At 43.2% G+C, this 22,110-nt stretch overlaps 1 protein-coding gene across 1 annotated transcript in view; it reads right to left on the bottom strand.

Moving 5' to 3' along the window:
- Positions 1–22,110, bottom strand: part of HECW1 (HECT, C2 and WW domain containing E3 ubiquitin protein ligase 1) — a 221,318-nt gene that overhangs the window by 7,687 nt on the left and 191,521 nt on the right. The window contains exons 22-24 of the mRNA XM_062178407.1: positions 8,358–8,456; positions 7,668–7,797; positions 1,568–1,714 (exon numbers count right to left, since the gene is read on the bottom strand). Of these exons, the coding sequence (XP_062034391.1) occupies positions 1,568–1,714; positions 7,668–7,797; positions 8,358–8,456 (376 nt within the window). The remainder of the gene's footprint in view (positions 1–1,567; positions 1,715–7,667; positions 7,798–8,357; positions 8,457–22,110) is intronic.

Genomic DNA, 22,110 nt, shown 5'->3' with positions numbered 1-22,110 from the left:
TGGGTGGTGGTAGCCGAAGCACTTGGTTCATCTGCTGCTGCTTTTCCCAGGCCATCAGCAGGGAGCTGGATCAGAAGTAGAGCAACTGGGACTGAAACTGGTACCCTTACTGGATACTGGTGTCGCAGGCTGTGGCTTTACCCACTAAGCCACAGTGCTGGTCCCAAGATGCAATCATTCTCAAGTTCAGAGTCATTTCCAGGGTCTGAGTATTTGCACCTCCTCAAATCCTAGGTTGAAATCGTCACCTCTTTTGGGGTGAAGAGCCCCCATGAAAGGGATCCATGGCTTTTCCTAAAGAGGCCCGTGGAAGAGCACTCATTGTTCTCACAAGGGTAGGGTACAGTGAGAAGGTGCCACCTGTGAGCTGGGAGCAGACTTCAGACACAAATCTGCTGCCACCTTCATTGTGGGCTTTCCAGGCTCCAAAGTTGTAGGAATAAATTTCTCTTGCTTCTAAGCTACTTAGTTTATGAGTTTATGGTATTGTGTTCCAGCAGCCTGCACAGACTGGGAAAATCATGGACTTAGACATTCTAGAACACAGCGCCTCATGGGCTGGACACACAGTGAAGAGCCCATGTCCTTATTTCCCTCTGAGGGTGATGTTATCAACCAATCTGGCTTGACTTCCTGAAGTCATGTTGAAGTTTCCAAGCAACCTTGCATTTCAAAGGCAAAAACCTCCACACCACTTGGCAGTGACTCGATAGCGATTATTACCATTTCACTTAAAATGTACCATCTCTATCACAGGCAATTAGGACTCACTTCCTAGGTCAGGGCGTTGTACATTGGAATGATGGCATTTTCCTTCCCTTTGCCTTCACTTCCTCCTTCAAAGGGTGGGAGGACCAAGCTCGTTGGGGCTCAAGGCTTCTGTGTGGCACCTCGTGCCAGATGTGCCAGGTGCAGCTGGGCACCTGCAGTAGCACCTCGCTTATCAAACCAGTGGTGCAGGGACAGTGGCAATGCTCTTCTCCAGTACAGCAGGGAAAGAGAGCCTTCCAAGGCCCAAGACCCAAGGCCAAGAAAATGTTTCCAACCTGCTGTTTCTAAACTGGAAACGTTTAAGGACGTCATTTCTGTGGGCGAAATACAGCCCCCTGTCATTGTTGTCTCAATTTACCACTCGGCATGTATTAAGTGGCACAAGGTGATCCTATAACAAAATTAAATTCTGGCAAACGTGGCTAGTGCACCCCCTCCATCCATCCGCAGGTGCCTTTACGCTTCTGTTTCAGTGGGCAAAAAGGAAACACTGCCTGCACATGTCTTGTAGAAAGAGGCTGGATCTTTCCACATCTGGAACACCAGGGCTATGCCGACACCAGATTTTGGGGAGTATTTTTCACCTATGAGAAGAACTGGTGACTCCTCAACCTTCTGCCCCAAGTAGGTTCCGTTTGCCCTCTGGTGAGGAGAGCTGAGCCCTTCGCCAGCTTGGACTCTGGCTGGCTCTTCATTCTCCTCGCTGGTCCATGACTGCTCCCGTAGGGCTCTCTGGGGGAGCAGACCCCTCCCAGTGAAGACCTCAGGGCCTTCCTCCACCGGGTCTGGGCCTCACCTCGTAGAAGCCCCGCACCAGCGCCTCGGTCTGCTGTACCACGCCGCGCTCCACGCGCCACTTCACCATCCTCTCGATGTACTCCTTCTTGTTCTTCTCCGTCACCTGGGTGTTGGCGCCTCCCGACTTCAGCTCTCTTTCTGTTACCTTGGAGGAAAACCAGAAAGACCAGGATGCTTTCAATTCAGCTTACTTCCCAATGATACAGACTGGCTTCGGGAGCACGGCCTTGTGCCAAAAATCCTCTCTACATGGTTTCAGCATCATTACCTCCTTAGATCCTGTTTCTCTCCTAGAGCTCACTGAAAGACTAGCTGATCTAAGCAGATTGTTAAGCACCGTGGCAAAGCTAGGCTTTTTGTTTTATAAGGAAGAAACACATTCCCTTAACTCAAGAGGCATAATGGAAAGAAAAGGAAAATGCTCCAACTTTCCCTGATGGTGACACTGAATGTCCCAACACTACCGTCCCTATTTGACTCCTCCCTATCTCAGAGTAAATCCCCAACAGCCACCACTTCCCCTCCTACAGAGGACCAGCAGCAGAGACAGCATAGCAAGCAAAGGTGGTGCCTGTAGTCAGGTGATAATGGCGTCTGAAGAATGAGGGGCTGACCTTGACGGGGAAGTGCCTGGGGAACAGTATTGCACTCAGCACGGTGGAGCACTTGTCGGGACAAGTTTGAGCCATCAAGGAAAGCTAGGCTCTGTGCCATATGTTTTCAAGGGCAAGAAGGCAAATAAGATGTTAGACGTTATTTTTATCAAAATGTGTTTTTTCAAAGGGCTAATCTTCAGTCATCTTAAAATCACTTAAGGCAACTCACTGCTCTATGCTACAAGACTTAATGAGGTGTCAATGTAGTTGGTAATTGATTGAAATATATATACATATATATTTGGCATTTGTGGACACAGGTACCTAAAAACAAAACAGTCCACAAGGAGTCTGATGGCGGGGCAGGCATTGTGGTACAATGAGTTAAGCTGCTGCTTGCAATACTGGTGTTGCAAATCAGAGTGCCGATTCTGTTTCCAATCCAGCTTATGGCAAACATACCCGGGAAAGCAGTGGGTGATGGCCCAAGTAACTGGGCCCCTGCTACCCACATGGGAGACCTGGATCGAGTTCTCTGCTCCTGGCTTTGGCTTGGGTCAGTTCTGGCTGTTGAGACCATTTGGGGAGTCAATCAGCAAATGGGTCTCGATCTCTCTCTCTCTCTCTCTCATCTTGCTCTGCCTTTCAAATACAGAAGTAAATCGTAAAAAAAAAAAGTCTGATGGTGACTTTTTCTTCTATCAGCTAGGACTCTAGTGCTAATAGAGAATATTAGACAATTATAAAATCCTAGTTGCCAACCAACATCCCATATTTAGCTGCTCAGTAGAAGACTTTATTTCCAACCTACCTTGCAGCCAGGTGTGGCAGGTAACTAAATTCTGTCCATTAAGGTGTAGGCAGAAGAACTGTATGGCATTTTCCAAAGGGCTCTTTAAGGGGAGGTCTTGCTGCTTTGAACATGAGTGTGATGGTTGGGACACCACAAGCACTGGACCAGGGGTTCAGAGGACCCATCCTGGGAGGTTAGTGACAGAACCAGGAAAGAGCCTGCTTCCTGAGAATTTCACCACAGTGAGCTCCCAAGCCACCCTGGGCTGCCTGCCTCCAGACTTCTATGTGAGAGAAAACAAACTGCTAATTTCAGCACAGACATTTTGGGCCTCTCACTAGTAGTTGAACCTAATCCTAATTAATACACCTAGGAAAAAGCCAACAGGGTCTTTCACTTGCATCTATCTGCCCTTTTCTAGCTGACGAGGGAGAGGGAGCAGCTAAATATGGATATTGGGTGGCAACTAGGATTTTATAATTATCTAATATTCTCTAATTAGCACTAGATTCCTAAATGATAGAAGAAAAACTCACCATCAGACTTCTTTTAAGATTTACTTTTGTATTTGAAAGGCAGAGCAAGGAGAGAGAGAGAGAGAGAGAGAGAGAGAGAGAGATCCATTTGTTGATTGACTCCTCAACTTGGCCCATCCTCAGTGGCTTTCCCTGGAGCATTAGCAGGGAACTGGATCAGAAATGGAGCGGCCAGTACTTGAACCAGTGCCCATATGGGATGCCTACACTGCAGGCTGGGGCTTTAACCTGGTTTGCCACAGTGCTGGACCCCATCCAATTTTCTGAAACCGAAATCAGTGCTCTTGGTGACTTCATTTTGCGGAGAAAGAGGATAAAATTTAAACAGATTCACATTATTCTAGATCTACAGACTCATCCTTACTTTTAAATCACTGGAAACATTAACGCTTTTCTCTATGTATACACAAAGCATTGTCCTTTTGTGTCTCTAACATTTTTATTTTACCTAATTTTACATGTTCAGTTATATGTATTTTGTTGAGTAGATAATATGTGACCATGGAATGAAATTCCAGTGGTATAAAAGACTATTAAGTGGGGGCTGGTGCTTTGGCATAGTATGCTAAGCCTCCACCAGTGGTGCTAGCATCCCATATGGGTGCCAGTTCGTGTCTTGGCTGCTCCACTTTTTTTTTTTTTCTTTTTTTTTTTTTTTTTTTTGTGGAAAAGTGAAACATTGGCATCAGGTTTTCCAATGTTTCATTTTTCTTTTTTAGTAGAAAACTTTTATTTAATAAATATAAGTTTCGAAAGTACAATTGTTAGATTATAATGGTTCTTCCCTTCAAAACCACTTTCAATCCAGCTCTCTGCTAATGGCCTGGGAAAGCAGTAGAGGATGGCCCAAGTACTTGGACCCTTGCACATGCTTGGGAGACCTGGAGGAAGCTCCTGGCTCCTGGCTTTGGATTTGCCCAGCTCCAGCCATTGTGGCCATTTGGGGAGTGAGCCAGCAGATGGAAGACCTTTCTCTCTGTCTTTCCCTATCTCTGTCTGTAACTCTACCTCTCAAATAAATAAAATCTTTACAAAAAGACCATAAAGTGAAAAGTAAGTTTCTTTCCCATATTACATTCCAGCTATATAGTATCTCTATCTGAAAAAAAAAATATCTCCCCTATTCCTTTCCAGGGAGACTCTCAGTGTATGGTAGAGAATGTGCCTACAGATACATACGGTAGCACAGTGCTGCCGTCTACAATGTACTACAGAAGCTGATGATGGAGCTGAAAAATTCCTACCATCTAGTGACACTGCAGAGCAATGTTTGTGGAGATGCTGGTGTAAACAACCGTACCGCAATGCCAGTTGGATAAAAGTATAGCATATAGCATTTAATATGAAGAAAAATCTGTTTGCCAAGGTCGCTAAGCATACAACACTTGATACCTGTAGTACCTAATATTTGATGGTGATAATAAATGACTGTTATTGGTATATGTCTATACTATACTATACTATACTATACTTTTAATCATTATGTTATCACTGTTCTTCTACTTATAAAAATAGTTTATGAGGCAGGCGTTTGATGCAAGGGTTAAGATGCCGCTTGGGTTACCCACATGTCACAGTGCAGTGCCTGGGCTTGAGTCCTGGTTCTGCTCCAGAGTCCAGCTTCCTGCTCATGGGTACCCTGGGAAGCTGTAGATGGCAGCTCAGGTATTTGGGTTCCTGCTGCCAACATGGGACACCTGGATCGAGTGTCCTGCTTCCGACTTTGGCCTGGCCCTACCCTGGCTGTTGCAGGCATGAGGAGACCACATCAGCGAACAGATGAGAGATATCTCTGTCTACTTGTCTCTGTCTGTACCTTTATGACTTTAAGTAAAAAATTAAAAATAAAAAAGCCTCTGTAGAGCAGTGTGCTGTGACACACTGGCGGCAGCCTCATACACAATCTAGCATTGACTATGTCTCTTGGCTGCGTAAGAGGCCATGTCCAGTGACTGACCGATACCATCCAGGTTTGGGCCAGTCCACTCTGTGCTTTTTCCCCAGTGATGCATCTCACATATCCCTGTTAAGTGAGACATGGCTGTGTATCAGCTCTTCCCCTCCACAAACAGTAGCCTATTATTATACACACTATTCTTCCTTGTCCTTTTTTTTTTCTCCAAAAAATATATCTGGTCAATTGTTTTGTACTGATTTAGATTTGCTTTGTTCTTTCATTGCTGTTGGTACATTCTGTTTATTATTTATGATTTATATGTAAATTGATGGGCTGGGGTGTCTCAGACATTTAATAGCCACACAGGAGTCTACTATTCCATTGTGTAAGAGTATGCTATTTAACTAGTGCTCTACCAGTGAAACTGTGGATAAAGGCAGACTTCGGTCCTAATTTACATTTTAAAAAATTGCAAAGAGCTTGATCATTCCCTATATTTCCATTTTGGGGAGCTATATATTCATATTCTTTGCTGATTTTCTAATGGACCATTGACTGAATAATTCTTACTGATGTGTGGGGTCTTATCCAATTCTGAAGGAAGCAGCCTTTGTGTTATGTATTACAATGTTTTAAAATTCCTGCTACTTTTATGCTGGTGTACTGTATTTTGTCATGAAGAATTTAAATAATAATTTTACTGGACTATGTCATTATTTTCTTTTATGACTTTGAAAGTTTGTGCTTCACCTATAGCACCATTCCTTGATGCAAGCTTAAAAATAAAAATTTTCTCCTTGTCTTTTATTCATTCAGATTTTGAACTAGAAATTTTAATTTTTCTGATCAACTGGAATTTATTTCAGTGCAGTGAGTTAGGTTAGGGATGCAACATAAAACTTTTAAAGAAGGATGCCAAGCTGTCCTAATACAATTTGTTAAATAATTGTGTATATTTTACAAATTCACGCTTTACCGTTGGTTGAATGGTGTATTTGGCCTGTGCACTTAGTACGTGGTAGGACAGTTAAACAAGTAGCATATTCTTGAACATATTTAAATGTGCTTTCTACAGTTGGAAGAAACGTTCTTTCTGAAGTTTATAAAGAGCCTCCTTCAGAGGTATGCTTAGACAGAGGACGCACAGTGGGACGGTGATGCTTCTCGGGGCCAGCCAGGATTCCTGAGTGGGATGCGGGTGCTGAGTGGTCTGCAGCGGGCAGTGGGGCGCTCTCACTCACTTCCTCAGCACACTGTCCACATTCAGAGAAGGCATTCATAAAGTGACTGAATCTCCCGGCAGCCCTGTTACAACTGCTTCATGCCATGGGCTGTTGGGGGCTTTTGTAAATGAAGTTCTCAAAACCTCAGTGTTAAATCTGCTTAGGCTGTGGTTAGTTTCTAAGACTCTGACTCATTTGCTCAGAAGATACAATGTAAGATGAATGTAGGAAACACATGGGAAGCTTTAGGTTATTAAATATCGTTGAAATATAAGCATTTTGAAAGAGTAAATACTTAGAGGTGATAAAAATTTTTGTCTCAAAGATAATAAATACCTTACATATTTATGGAATACTTTACAAAAATGCTTTCTGATTTATTATCTCATGTAATTTTCACAAAACTCCATATGTAGCTACGTATCATGAACAGCAATCACAAAACAGGCTATTGGGATTTATTAAAGAAAAGTCTCCTTTTTCTCTAGTTTAAAAACAAAATCCTATTACCATGTGAATTGCAAATCCCATTTCTGAGTGTATTCCTAAGTATAACCAAAAGGACTGAAAACAAGAACTAGAACTGATTTTCATATTCCTATGTTCACGGCAGCATTATTTGCAATAGCCTAAGAGCAGAAGGAACCCAAGGGTTCATCAATAGGTGAATAGATAAATAAAAATGTATTATATAAATGTGTGATGATATATTACTCAGTGTTAAAATGGGGAGGAAATTCTGACCCATGCTACAAAATGGTTGAATCTTGAGGACATTATTTATATGTGAAGTATCTAAAGTAGCCAAGTCCATAGGGACAGAAGGTAGAGTGGCGGTTGCCTAGAGCTGGAAGGTAGGAGACATGGAGAATTGTTGTTGAATGGGTAGCTTCAGTCATACAAGATGAAAAAGTTCTGTAGACTAGATGCCCAAAAGTAAACATACTTGGCAATACAGAATGTACACTTACAATTATTAACATGGTAAATTTTATGTTTGGTGTGTAGTCTAAAATAATAAACATGCTTTTCCAAGCCCCATATCACACAAACCTGTCCAAAAACCTCTTCATTAACAGTGAAAGTGAGGTCCAGGATATCTGTGATGTTGTTGTCTTTCATCCATTGCAAGCTCTGGTGGAACTCTTCATCCAAATATTCCAGGTCACTCAAATCACAAGGCCTGGGTGAATTCAAAGGGAGCAAAGTAAATAGCATTACTGAAAACATGACTGTCCAGACCTCATTCCAAAATGTGGTTATGCCACTTCTGGATCAAATATCACAGACACATTTTAATTTGCTACTTTTGAATATACTGAGGAATCAGATAATTCAATCATTTTTTTTTTCATTTATTAATTTGATTTTGAAAGGAAATGTTAAAATATTTATAAGAGACATGAAATAATTATTGATTCACAGACTCTTTTCCACTGGAGAAAAGTGTTTTAAAATAAGAAAGTGATAAACAGATTAATTCTACTTAATAACTTATTGCAATGTTAGTAATATTATTATATTTGTAAATAAGTGGATTCAAGTCCAGTTTATGATGTTTTGAAAGCAGAATCTTCCCTACTCCTACCCCTACCTAAAATCCCCAAAGGCCTTTTTATTGTATTAAGAGGTGTTTGTGATCTAAGAGCGTGACACTGCCAGAAACAGGAGAGAAAAGCAGAGAGCCAGGGCCAATGTCCTGTGGCCAGGGCCCAGTGGAGCCCTGGTCTCCAATCCACTTACAGTCTCAGCAGCGCCTTATAGAAGGGCCTTGTGAAGAAGGCGTCCAGAAGGTACTGATGGATCAGAGCCAAGCCCAGGATGCGGCCACTGAACCTAAACCTGGGACACAGACGGTGCAGAGAGATGTAAAGGCAGGTGGGAACTGATGTTGTTAAATAGTTTTGGTTTGCATTCTTATTTGATGTGTTTCTTTATGATACTTCCTTTAAGCTGCTTATGGAATTGTCCTATCGATGATGCTGGGGTACTCATTCTCCTCCTCCTTCTTTTTTTTAAACCATAATCAATGCCTGTGTGCTTGATGTGTACTAAAGGAACCTTCCTCTTCCGCAGGGACCCTGACTCTCAGAGCTGGGGATATAAGGACTCAAGATTAGGAAAGCATCATGAAAGGGAAGTCAGGAATCTTAAATGAACAGCCCACATTGATCCTAGGGAAGACCTGAACCCAAGGACACAAAAGAATCTTCTGGACAGTACATCCTTACCCATCCAAGCATTCCATAAAGATCATCTGAAGGCCCATGCTGGGAGGTGGAGGATCTGAGCACAGGCCGCATGTGACAGTTCTGCTGACAGACAGTGGGGAGGGGTTACACGGAACCGCAGTGTGATAAGAGAGAGTAGTGGAGCAAACTGTGGTGCTTAATATAGTCAGCCACACACAACGTTTGCTGAGAAGAGCTGGTCATGCAGACCTGGTCACCTCCAGCTGTAAGGGCCTCTGCTGGTTCACATCCTTGTTGGTCACTTAGCCTCCTGGAACCGTTGATGGTGACCTGCCAAGCTAAATGCTGACGCTACATCGTCACCCTGTTCCTAAACCAGCGTCTTACCTGCCTAGTCTAGCACCCTGTGGTTCCTTCCATGTGAGATAGCTCATCTCTAGCACCTCCATCCATAATTAAGGCCTCCTTAGTCTCCTATCTAATTAGACTTTCACCTAATCCCAGACCTGCTGTGACTTTTCTCAGATCCTCCCAGTTGAATTTCCAAAAAGCCCAACTTTACTGTCTTTCATGAGGTTCTGTTTTAGACTCAAAAGACTATTCTATGAGTAGCACAAAAGTGTTAAATGACTAGGTTATCTGATTCACAGAATAAACATAATTAAAAATGACAATACTTCAGATTGACATGTTTGAGCTGGTCAATGATTTTTACATGACCAGTGTTGCTGACTCTGCAAAGGCTATAGGCAAACAGAAGCTAATGAAGGTACCAAGGGGACACTGTGGATGGGGAGGCTCATGGGATCACCAAACATCTTTGGGTGCTCACCAATGTTTCATCCATTCTTGAGCACCTCAATAACTAACTGGTTCCTGATAGTCCTATGTCTAAAAACACCATTCACTTCTCCCCAGTACTGGCTAACCCAACCTCACAGTACTTGAAAACACTGCAACCGAGGCTTCCAATATGATGGTAGGGGCATGGTCATGCAGGTGGAGATGACTGAGTTGCCCCAAGCCAGGGAAGTGCCTGGTCCAGTGCTCTCTTCACTTAGAGATGGTCCCTGAAGGTCTAGAACAGAGACTTGGTCGTCATGACAGGAGTAACAGGGAGATACAGAACAGATGAAAACATTAAATAAGAATATTATTTTTGGTGTAATGTTAGATTACTCTCATGCATTATAAAGTTTTTAGCAAACAATAAAATTCAAATTCATCGAAGATGTAGAGAACTTAAACAAACCAGTAACCATGATGTCAGCTAGAACACTTAGAGGAAGAAGAACTACCTTTAACATTTAGGTAGAGAGGGCAGGAATTTGGAGAAGTAGTTAAGACACCTCTTGGTATACCTGCAACCCGTATCAGAGAGCCTGGTTTAACTCCTGGCTCCATTTCTGATCCAGCTTCCTGTTTATGTGCACCTTGGGAGACAGCAGGTGATGGCTCAAGTATCTGGGCCCCTGCCACCAACATGGGGAGACCTGGATGGAGCCTTGGACTCCTGGATTTAGTCTGGCCCAGCCTTGACTATTGCAGGCACTTGGGGAGTGAACCAGAAGATGGAAGATCTTTGTCTCTCTTTCTCTTTCAAATAAAATGAAGAACAAATAAATCTTGAGATGTAAATTAAATATATAATTATATATTCAAGTTTATATTATATGTTTAATATGAAAGGATGTGTTCTTTCTAATCTTTCAGGTAACAGAAAAACCCCTGTGCTGTGGAAATCATTCCAGAAAAGGGGAAACTTCTTAATTCATCAACCATAATCTCAAAACAGAACCTAGAGAAGATAACATTTGAAAGAAAACTAAAGACTTCTTGCTTGTACATAGACAGATCCTAAATGAAATATGAGATAACTGAACCTACCAATTCATTCCCATGACAATGTAAAATGACTAAGGATGTTTAATTTTAGGAAAATAAGATAGTTTAATATTAGCTATTCTATCATTAAATTAATTTTGAGGCTGAAAGACAAAATAATATTGTTTATTTTTTGGTTACAAAGAGAAAATTACTAATATTTACCACTGATTTCTGCAGGAAAAAAATCTTTGTAGTAAAAAAATAGAAGAATATATCCTTAATATAATAAAATCTATCTCTGCAAAATATTTATTGTTGAAAACACAGAAGGCTGCTGATTATTCCCACTCTTCACAATGTTCCATCAGTTCCTGCAGTTGATTATAGATGAAAAGTTGGATGAATAGAAATAACTCTTGGCCTATTTGGCCAAGACATGTCATTCATAATATCTCGTTGATCTTTGCAACAACACTCTTTTATGGTTGTTATCTCCATTTCACAAATTATGAAACTGAGGGTCAACAATTGGCCCCAGGCAAATGTACAGTGAGGAAAGGAACCTGCACCTGCTTGGCACCAGGTCTTTGTTTCCATTTTGAGCTGTGAACAATGGAGAGGTTACTACTCTGGTTCCTATGGCTGGGCTACGGGGGAAAATTTCACTCTTTAAATGTTGCCTATAATTGGTATTTTTTATTATTATTATTATTATTTTTTAATTTTTGACAGGCAGAGTGGACAGTGAGAGAGAGAGACAGAGAGAAAGGTCTTCCTTTTTGCCATTGGTTCACCCTCCAATGGCTGCCGCGGTAGCGCGCTGTGGCCGGCGCACCGCGCTGTTCCGATGGCAGGAGCCAGGTGCTTCTCCTGGTCTCCCATGGGGTGCAGGGCCCAAGGACTTGGGCCATCCTCCACTGGCCACAGCAGAGAGCTGGCCTGGAAGAGGGGCAACCGGGACAGGATCGGTGCCCCGACCAGGACTAGAACCCGGTGTGCTGGCGCCGCAAGGCGGAGGATTAGCCTAGTGAGCTACGGCGCCGGCCTATAATTGGTATATTATTTTATGTTGGCTACCAACACCCCCTGTGCTACTTAGAATTATTTTGGTTCACATAACCTTCAAGTTGCTTAAGATAAGTGGAAAATTCAGTATAAGATCATGGTGGAGTCTCAAGAAATCTGGGACAGACACACAGCTGGGCTCACGAACATGAGGAACACAAGTGACTCTACTCTCCCTCATCAGGTTCTACTTTGTGCTCTTCCCTGCTCCTTTCTTCTCTCTCACTGCAAACGATGCCCATGGCTTACATCCTGGAGATCAAGTACCAGGAGAGACTGCTTGAGTCTCTCTGATCTAGATCCAAATTTCTTTATTTTCTTTTAAACTTAGTTATTTGAAAGGCAGAGAGGGAGAGGAGAAATGTTCCATCTGCTGGTTCACTCTCCAAATAGTTACAACAGCCAGGGCTGGGACAGGCCTGGAGCCAGAAACTCAGTCTGGGTCTCCCATTTAGGTAGTAGAAACCCAACTATGTGAATTATGACCTGCTGCCTCCAAGGTTCTTCATTGCCAGACGCCTGGAATTGGGAGTACATTCAGGAATTAGGAGGAGAACCAGGCTCAAAGCCAGGCACTCTGACATGGGATGCAGGTGCCACAAGCACCTTACCAAACACCCACTACATACGTCCAAATCTCTAGCACAGTTCACTGATGGGTCCAGTTGAGGTTGGGTGTTCACCCAGGATCAATCATGAGTGACCAGGGAGAAGATCCTGGAGTCTGGTGTCTTGCTCAGTTCTTTGCAGCTAAGTTCCCTATTTCTTCCCTCTCAAATAGGGTGTGGGAGCAGAAGATGGGGTCTGTCTTAGCACAAAGTACTGCAAAATGGACCAACAATAGAGAACTGCTTATTTGTTTCAAGTGGGGGTAGATCACAAGAGGAAATGTCTAAAGACTAGATTTCACTGGTTTCATGGCTGATCTGGGCAATGAGTAGGCCCTAGATACATTTCTGTAGATGCACAACCAAGCTGTGATAATGTGGCTTGGCTTCATATGAACACAGGGTGGCTCTTAGCCAGCCCAGTATATACAGCAAAATATACTCTAGAGTGAAAAATTATGATATGGGATGTTTTTGTGTAAAGTAAGCATAGCAACTGTACAATCCAAATCCAAAACAATAGCTTAAAAAGCATAGACTGGGGGCTGGCACTGTGGCGTAACAAGCCGCTAGCATCCCATATGGGCTCCGGTTTGAGTCCCAGCTGCTCTACTTCCAATCCAGCTCTCTGCTACCGCCTGGGAAAGCAGTTGATGATGACGAAGTCCTTGGGCCCCTGCACTCGCATGGGAGACCTGGAGGAAGCTCTTGGCTTCTGGCTTTTGATCGGCTCAGCTCCAGTTGTTGCGGTTATTTGGGGATGCAAGACCTTTCTCATGCTCTCTGCCTCTGCCTCTCTGTGACTCTGTGACTCTTTCAAATAAATGGTTAAATCTTTTTTTTTTTTATTTAAAGCATAGATTGGAATGGGAATCCTACACCAGCAGTTGATGAGTTGCCATGGTGGACAATACCATGAATGAGAGAACATCTTCTTTGATTCACCTCCTTCATTCATTTCACCTAGCTTGAACAACTGCTTGTCAGGAAACTGATTTTGCTTTGTAAAAACACAGATTACAAACCTTCAGAGTATGAGGTGGTTGAGCAATACATTCTCTTTAATCTCTAGATCTAAGATATTATGTCCACATATGTAGTAAGATTATAACTGGAGAAACTATCCAGATTTAAGTAAAAAGATAAGTATTTGTTTTTTGACCTAAGTTGCTTGGCGCAAATAAAGAGTTCAAGGGTAAATAAAAATAAGCCCCTCCAGAAGCAGAACTGCTACGTGTGGTTGTACTTGTATTGCTTTAATAACCCAGGCCCTAAGTTCTCCTGGGTGTGAACTTGCAGAGCCTCAGTCCCTCCATCCTCTCTGGGAGTCACTGATGGAGACCCATGTGGTATTGTGGGCCGGCTCTGGGCTGCCATTCTCAAGGCCATGCTTGAACACAGCTCCAAGTGTCTTCTCCCCAGCAATGCTGCATGTGTGGTTCATGGCCTGCATGCTCCAGTGCCACTGCCACTCACCCAAGGCTGCTTCCCCAGGTCTGCTCTTCTGACTGGCTGTGCTGTTCATTTTGCCAGTGAGGAATAAGCACCCTGTGTTGGCCTACTCTAGGGGCCTCCCGGTGGAGTTGCCTGGGTCCCAAAAGTTTACTGGAACTGCCTTTGCAGTTTGCTCACTGACTTTGAACCCTAAAATGGCAGGGTCATGGCAGGACCAGGGAGCTGACAGCACCCCTCATTTATATCTACACGGCAGGTACTGTTGGTCACACCTGACCATGCCATTCTTCTCTTGAGTTGTGTTGTATCTGAAAGGCCCACAGATGTCTCCCTGTGCTCTGCTCGCTTTCTGCGACATGCATGCCAGACATGCCTACATGTGCCTGGAATCTAGTGATGGGCACCATTCAACTTCCCTTCATAAGAGGGGCCTCAGTCCCCAGGCACATCACTGTAAGCAAATGCATACGAGGCTCAGGTGGCTGAGGATAAAAGTCTTGCCTCCCAGCTGGAACGCCTTCTCTAGCAGCAGGTGGTAAGATGTGGTGGAATGAGAAGGCCATGCCAAGATGGCCACTGGCAACAGAAACTGCCTGGCAACAGACTGTGATTGGATGGCTTCGGAAACTGCCTGGCAACAGGGTGTGATTGGTTAGGACATAGACTGCCCCTTGACCAGATTGGCTGCCTTGGCTATATAAGCTGCTGTAGCAACTAAAATAAACGAGCCTGCAGGCTGCTTGCCTCAGGCCTGCTTTCACCCGACTCCCGGGGTCTGTGTGGTGACTCTGCGCCTCTTGGCCCCTCCACACTCTTCCTCTCAGAAGAAATCAATCGCAGCAGTGAGAGGCTCACCCTCTTCTCTATTCCAACTACCTGATCAATGTGACGCTCTACCAACGGGCCAGAAGTGGTGCTTCCTCTGGGCAGTAGCGGAGGAAGAGCCTCCCTCTGGCTCTATGTTGGGTTTGATTCAAAGCTCACCAGATTTCTGATAGATCATCGCCAGATGACAGATTCCTTTTAAAGAAAATACATAAACCAATCAGAGATGTGTTTTCACAGAAACCCAAAAGATCCAGGCAAGGCAGTGTAGTGTGGAGGACAGAATTGCAAGGTCTGCTATACTACCTCGGTTTGCATATTCTGGCCTGTGACTTTGGAAAAGCTGTTTAACACACATGGGTCTCAGTCTGCTCAACTGTGAAGTAGGGGTCATAACAGTACCTACTGCATTGGGCAACTGTTAAGATGCTTGAAGACTGGAGCAGGATGGGTGGAGCTCAGTTAATCCAGAAGTTTAATAAACATCCGCAGACTGGAATGCCTGGTCTCTTACACCAGGCTCAGAACCCTGGAGCTAAATAATCATTCCAGGTCCCACAATCCTGAGCCTCCAGTCTCCTGCTATTGCAGAGCTGCAAATTTTTCTCCTTGCAAACCACGCTTGTGCATCACAGTGTCTGGCACAGGTGAAGGCTCAACCCAGTTCTGTTAATCAAATTAAACTGAAAATAATCATCTTACTGTATCCCAGTGGATCACAATTATATAAGCCTACTGAAAATGAATGAAATAGGAGTGGGCATTCAGTCTAGCAGTTAAGATGTCTGAGTCCCACACTGGAGTTCCTGGGTTTGCTTCCTGATTTTCCAGCTTGCTGCCAGTGCGGATTCTGGGAGACAGCTGCAATGGCTCCAGGGACTGGGCTGCTGCCACCAATATGGGAGGACTGGATTGAGTTCCTGGCTCCTAAGTTTGGCCCCATCCCAGCCTCTGCTTAGTTTGGCTCATGTGGGCATTTGGGGAGTAAACCAGAAGATAGAAGATTTATCTTTCTGTCTACCTCTTTATCTTTATCTCTGTGTCTCACTGCCTCTCAAATAAAATGAAATTAAACATTCAAAAATGAAAAAAATCTGAAATATTATTCAGCATTTGAACCCTACTTGGCTAGGTTACTTGCTCAAATTTCCAGTATCCATAGTAGGTCTCCATCTGGAAGATGGACCGAAAGTCCAAACTACAGAGGAAAATTCAGGTGATTGACTCAACGTGTGGAGAGAGATGGTTGATATTTTATACCAAGAGGTTGAAGTAGCCTCCCTTCTTCTTCCCCTCTTTCTTCTAATGAAACTTTGCATGGAAACATGTTTTAGCAGACATTACTATGAAATAATAACACCGTGTATTTTTCAACCAATTATTTAGGTGAAAGCAGGTTCATAATGGCAAAACATGCAGTTGGGAAGTTTGGGAGAGAATCCCTCATTCACAAGCCAGGAATGATAGCAGGGGAAACAAGATAGTTTGCCAACGGTACAGTGATACCCTGGACATTTTAGATGTTGAGACAAAAGTCTTTTACAAAAGGTTCTAGCTATTTTTTTATATGAAAATTATACAAAAATGCAGGAAAGCCCTCAGGGCAATGCCAAGGCAATGTGCCAAGTGTGAAAAAGCTCTGCTGTGGAGTTTCTGTCAGTTTGATTTCCTTTAATTAAAATTAGGTCCATGAGAACTATCTCAAGGTGACTATTAGATTAGGTAAACTTCTCAGTCTCTTCTTGACCTGTTGTATCAACACATCAAGCCACCAGCCTCTCTCTGATTCATTCTCAGCTTTTGCATCTTTGGATGTATCACAGCCAGCATGAGAGACATTTAACAGCATCTCTGGTCTCCACCCACTAGAGTTTAGTAGCGTACTCTCCCCGAGTTGTGACAATTCCAAACTATCTCTGGACACTGCTGAATGACTCCTGGTGGTGATGGGGACACAAGTGCCTTCTTTTGGAAACCACTAGACTAGGGCATTTACTTCAGGGAAGGATATCTGAGTAGTTGATCATATTCTGACTGACACATAAGCACCACTTGCCTTTGCCAAAACTTGAGGAGGGTTTTGTGGGCTCTCTGAAGGAGAATCACAAACCCCAAGGCTTGGTATTCCATTTTTTTTTTTGACAGGCAGAGCAGACAGTGAGAGCGAGAGACAGAGAGAAAGGTCTCCTTTTTTCTGTTGGTTCACCCTTCGATGGCCGATGCGGCCGGTGCACCGTGCTGATCCGAAGCCAGGAGCCAGGTGCTCCTGGTCTCCCATGCGGGTGCAGGGCCCAAGGACTTGGGCCATCCTCCACTGCCTTCCCGGGCCACAGCAGAAAGCTGGACTGGAAGAGGAGCAACCGGGACAGAACCGGTGCCCCAGGAGGATTAGCCTAGTGAGCCGTGGCGCCGGCCTCCAATAGGTTTGACAACCTCTTTCCAGGAGGTGGTAGGGAGGCTGGCCAGCTTGAGAGAATGAAAGAGGCAGTGGAGGAAGTTAGTGCAGATATCTCTTTCTGGGAATATTTCTCCATGGGAGAGTAGTGACAGAGTGGTAGGAAGAAGAGGGCATGACATCAGAGAAGGTTTGTTTTTAGGTTTTCAAGTGTGACCTCAACAAACGTAGTGAGTGATACTATGTGCCAAGTACACATTCATTTTTAGTTTACTGGATAGTAAAGGGGGGTGTATAGCAATGCAATATTTAATTATCCCATAGCAAGTACATGGAAGGGGACAACCTGAGATGCTATGAAAACACAGAAGAGGGAGGCATAGTCTGGCTTTGAAGGGAATAGATCTAGGAAAGACTCCTGGAGGAACGGACAGTAAGCCTTAGAACATACCCACTCACTCATCCATAAAAGAGCATAGAAAGACTTAAGTCCAAATAATAATAATAGCATTTAACTCTTGTGAAGATATTTCATATGAAACTTTATAATTACTGGTGCATTACTGGTACACTAAAACTATATTTACATATAATGGAGATACAAGAACCATAGATGACAGTGGCATCTCAGAATCTAAGTGGGGTGGAGTTTTGAGTAAGAGTTCATATATACTGCAAAAACCCGTTCATTAGGGTAAGGATGATCAAGTTCACTGAGTTTGTTGATTAGGAGACCTCTGTGCCTCATGGAAAGTGCAGGGTTGGTAATGATCATTGAAGTAAGATTACAATAGATGAGGAAGTGAATGAGGGACAGGAGCAAAAGTGTGCTTAGCCAAGGGCATGGAAGAAATGTAGCAGGTGGATCCAGAACCCAAATGAGTGCATCTGCCTTGAATGGGAGAAGCTTATTCCAGGGAAGGCATTGAGGGGTACATTTATTGGGGAGGAGCCAATTGAGAGGGTTCCTTTAATATTTCCATTTCAGTAGAGTCTGAAGTCATCTCCTCAAAGTGGAGGAGATTTTGCTGGTAGGGGCTTTCAGGATAGTGAAATGGAAGGTGCCCCCATCAATGGGCCAGTGAAACTTTGCTGTAGAACTTGCTGAGGTTAGAAAGCATGGCTAAGAATGGTACCATCCTTCAGGATCATTTCAATTGCTCTAGTGCTAGAGGCATAGGGACAGCTCAAGTACTGAATACAGGAAACTGAGTTACAATATTGATCCAGGATAGTGTCCTGCCCATCAGGTGGGGAGCAAGAACAGAGCAGGAAGGGAATTGTGTGGGCAGGGAAAGGAGAAGTTTAGGAGGCCTGGGGTGAAGGGGATCAGACCAGACCAGGAGGAAAAGAAAGGCCAAGATGCAAATTAACTTGGTGAGCAGCTGTGGTGGGGGAGGAGGTAGAAATGTTGGCTGTAGAATGATTACTGATGGGATTTTAGAGTTTTCAGTTTCTGATATGGTACAGTTCGGGGTGATAATGAGGTCAGGAGGGACACAGAGGGAGCAGGTGGCTAGAGTAGAATGTAGGTCAAGGCTATATTAGGTAGATTTGGTCTATTATCCACACCCACCTTTATTCAGGGGATGTTTTGGAGATGTGAAAAGAATCCCTTCTTCCACACCTTCAGACATTGTTTAAATACCAGAGATATAGGGCATGATTTATATTCGGTTTGCAAAACTTCCCCGTGTATGGAAACAGCTTTGCAAATTAGCTGAGAAAAGTTGAAGCTTTCTTCATCTGCCATGAAAGAGGCTCTGCCAACACAAGATAATGAAAGGATATTATCTTCTGATTGCTAATTAGCAGCTGAAATGAATGTGTAACCTTGATACTGCCAAGTTCCCTCTGTTAATATCCGCCCTTCACGGGGGCAGAGGAAAGAGAACTGGGATGCTTTTGCAACCTGCTGGGTCAAGTGTAGAACTCTCTTTTAGTGAAATCTCTTCTGATCGTATGTTATACAGACTTTAATATGCTCTCTGACTACAATGAAATTGCTAATAACATACTTGGTATTGATTTGGTTCTAAAGCTCCAAATAGAAAGATGGTTATGGTAAAATCAATCATTTGCAAGTGTGGAAAGTGGATTTTTTAATCCATTATTCTGGTTATCTTGGATTACTACTGAATATGTCAATCATATTTTGACATATTACTATGATTAGTGTAGGTTTATGTGAAAAGGACCTGAGAAACAGAGATCCAGGAAAATAAACATCTTCATAAATATCGAGAATAATACCCTCATTTTTGATATCTGTTATGTTGTGGTTAGTTATAACTGACCTTAGAGAATAATGGTAAAAAAAAAAAAACCTCGAAAGATGCTTTCATTGACCTCTAATGGGTTTTACATCCCTAACCTTCCAATATTCTTTATTGTCAGAGCTCAAATATTTTATTCTGCAATATTATGGATAACCATGACTGACACGTCACAAAAGCAATGTGCATATTAATTCAGTGAAAAAATTGAACAAACTACTGGACAAAAGTCAACCAAAATAGTTAATTAGTGGACTAAAATAGCTTAATTTTCAGTTTACTGTTTTAGCTATTCAGATGTCTAGGTATTTTACTGTTGTCTGAGTCTCAGCATTAGTTTCCCAGGCTGACTCGTTTGTGAAATGTGCCTTATGAGCTCCAGCTAGCGATTGAGATTTTCTTCATTTCTGTTCCCTAGTTTATCTTGGGGGAATGCTACTGATGCTTGTTCTAGGCCTCTGGGGGGTGTGGGGAGGATTCTCTGTGAAAACACTGTGAATTCTTCAGGCGGACACACTAGAGGCTTTAGAGGTAAAAGCATTGCTGCATTGTTAACCTTGGAGGTGTTTATGACAGAAAGTACTCATGAATGGGTATCTGAGTATCCGTAGTGGGTTGAATGTTGGTCCTCGAAAGATATGCCCAGGTCCTAGACCTTGAAACTTGTGTGACTATGACCTTAATAGGAAAAAGAGTCTTTGGAGATATAATTTAGTACAGGATCTTGAGATGAGAGTATCTGGGACTATCCCGGTGGATTCTAAACCCTGAAAAGTGTCCTTAAAAGAAACACAGAGGGAAAGAAAATAAACCAAACAGAAACAACGTGATGGCCATGTGAAGACACAGGCAGAGATTGGAGTGATGCATCCACAAGCCAGGGAGCTCCAAGAACCACCAGAAGCTGAAAGGCAAGAAAGCATTGTCCCTACAGCACTCAGGAGCATGGCACTGCTGAAACTCTGATTTTAGATTTCTGGACTCCAGAATAGAGAATACCCAGCTTGTGGTAATTGACTCTAGCAGCCCTAGAAGTACAGGAACCAGCCTAAAAGATACCCCTCTTCTTTACTTGTCTGGGATACTTCTCACTAAGCACATTGTTGTATAGTTTGGAAGTTGTTCTACTAAAATCATACATTTAACCTCATGCAGGAGTGAGAACTTTTCTGGTTTTAGAATGAGACATGGTCTGTTTCTGTGCTAAGAACTGTATAAAGAAGTTGACCAGATAAAGCTGCCTGCCCAGCTAACTAAGATGTTCTGAAATCTGTTATGTCCTCATGCAACTGAATAATCCAGGAAGGCAAAGACTTACATCTTAGTTGTCTGAGCTGCATAGACCAGAACATACAGGTACAGCAATGTCATTGTGTACCACCAGCACCCCAAGTACTTTACTGACTGTTTAAATGTTATCTTTCTTTTGCCTAGGACTCTTTAATCAATATGCAGAATTCACTAAATCTAAGGCTAAATCTAAGAAATTCACTAAATCTAAGAAATAATCAATTTGATGAAATCAAAATAACTTTTAGAGCTTTCACTCATTCATTAATTCATCCAATCTTGCCACAAATCATGAGATACCTACACTGTACAAGTCCCTAAGATACTTGGTAAAAACAAAAGACAAGGCCCCAAAGTTCACTTGGAACGTACAATCTGCGATATTGTGTGTTTAGGAACATACTAGAATTACTTAAATACTACCTAAGTCTAAGCTGAAACGGCATTCTACAGTTCTCACGTGACTGACAAAACCATCACTCTGACAACATCAAAGTGTCTGCTACGCAAAGGTATATGTCCCGATACAATCAGGATACCAGAAATACCTGATGTTATGTAAGGAATTCACAGAGTGGAAATGTGGTATGCATAAAACAAATGAATTAGCACCATACTGAGGTGTGTGACTATATTCTTTATTTTGAAGACTTGTGTACTGATTACATATTTCTTCAGATGCATTGTTGGTATTGAGATGAAAATAAAAAGCAGCGGTCCCTGGAAATATGGATGATAGGGAAAGCCACTTTTGGAGCCTGTGTTTGCTATTCAGCATCTGAAAATGAGAAACATTTCCTTACACTTTGCATACCCGAAGATACCAAGGCATCTGTCCGATCTGTTCTCAGCTTACACCAGAGAATGTCCGTATTATGTCGCATTGCCTCCTGCAGTTCTACAGGGATTCCCATTTTTCCTTTAGCATGATAGCCCTGATCATTAGATTTCCACAGCTCCACCAGTCACTGCCCTCGTCAGATCCTGAGATCATTTGGATAGCTGGATTCTGTCCTCAACTTGGTCAGCGTTGTGCTTCTGTCCCTGTTCAACTCTACCAATGCAATTTTCAGTGATGTTTTCAAACAGCTCTATTTTTCTCCACTTAGAAAATCCATACTAACTGGCTCACCTTGGCCCCATCCCTCCAGTTTTTCCAGTTTCTGTGGCTGTCAAACCCTTCACTCTCCTTACTCCTCTGGGTGTATACTTCCTCTCATGAACAGAAGCTAGGCGGAAAACAAACCTTAGACCGAGTTTCTACCATCTGAAGGTCAAGAGAGTCCAACCCACATTTGGGAGACTTCCCTGTATGTCCAACTTTCAAATAAATAAAAAGTACAGGGGCCGGTGCTGTGGTGTAGTGGGTAAGGCTGCCGTCTGCAGTGCTGGCATCCCATATAGGTGCTGGTTCTAGTCCTGGCTGCTCCACTTCCAGTTCAGCTCTCTGCTGTGGCCTGGGAGGGCAGTGGAGGATGGCCCAAGTCCTTGGGCTCATGCACCTGAGTGGGTGACCCGCAGAAGCTTCTGGCTCCTGGGTTCAGATCAGTGTAGCTCCGGCCA

Source organism: Lepus europaeus, chromosome 20, assembly GCF_033115175.1.
Source record: "Lepus europaeus isolate LE1 chromosome 20, mLepTim1.pri, whole genome shotgun sequence".
Classification (NCBI taxonomy): Eukaryota; Metazoa; Chordata; class Mammalia; order Lagomorpha; family Leporidae; genus Lepus; species Lepus europaeus.
The sequence above is the reverse complement of the archived record's forward strand: the minus strand, read 5'-3'. Positions and strand labels throughout refer to the sequence as shown.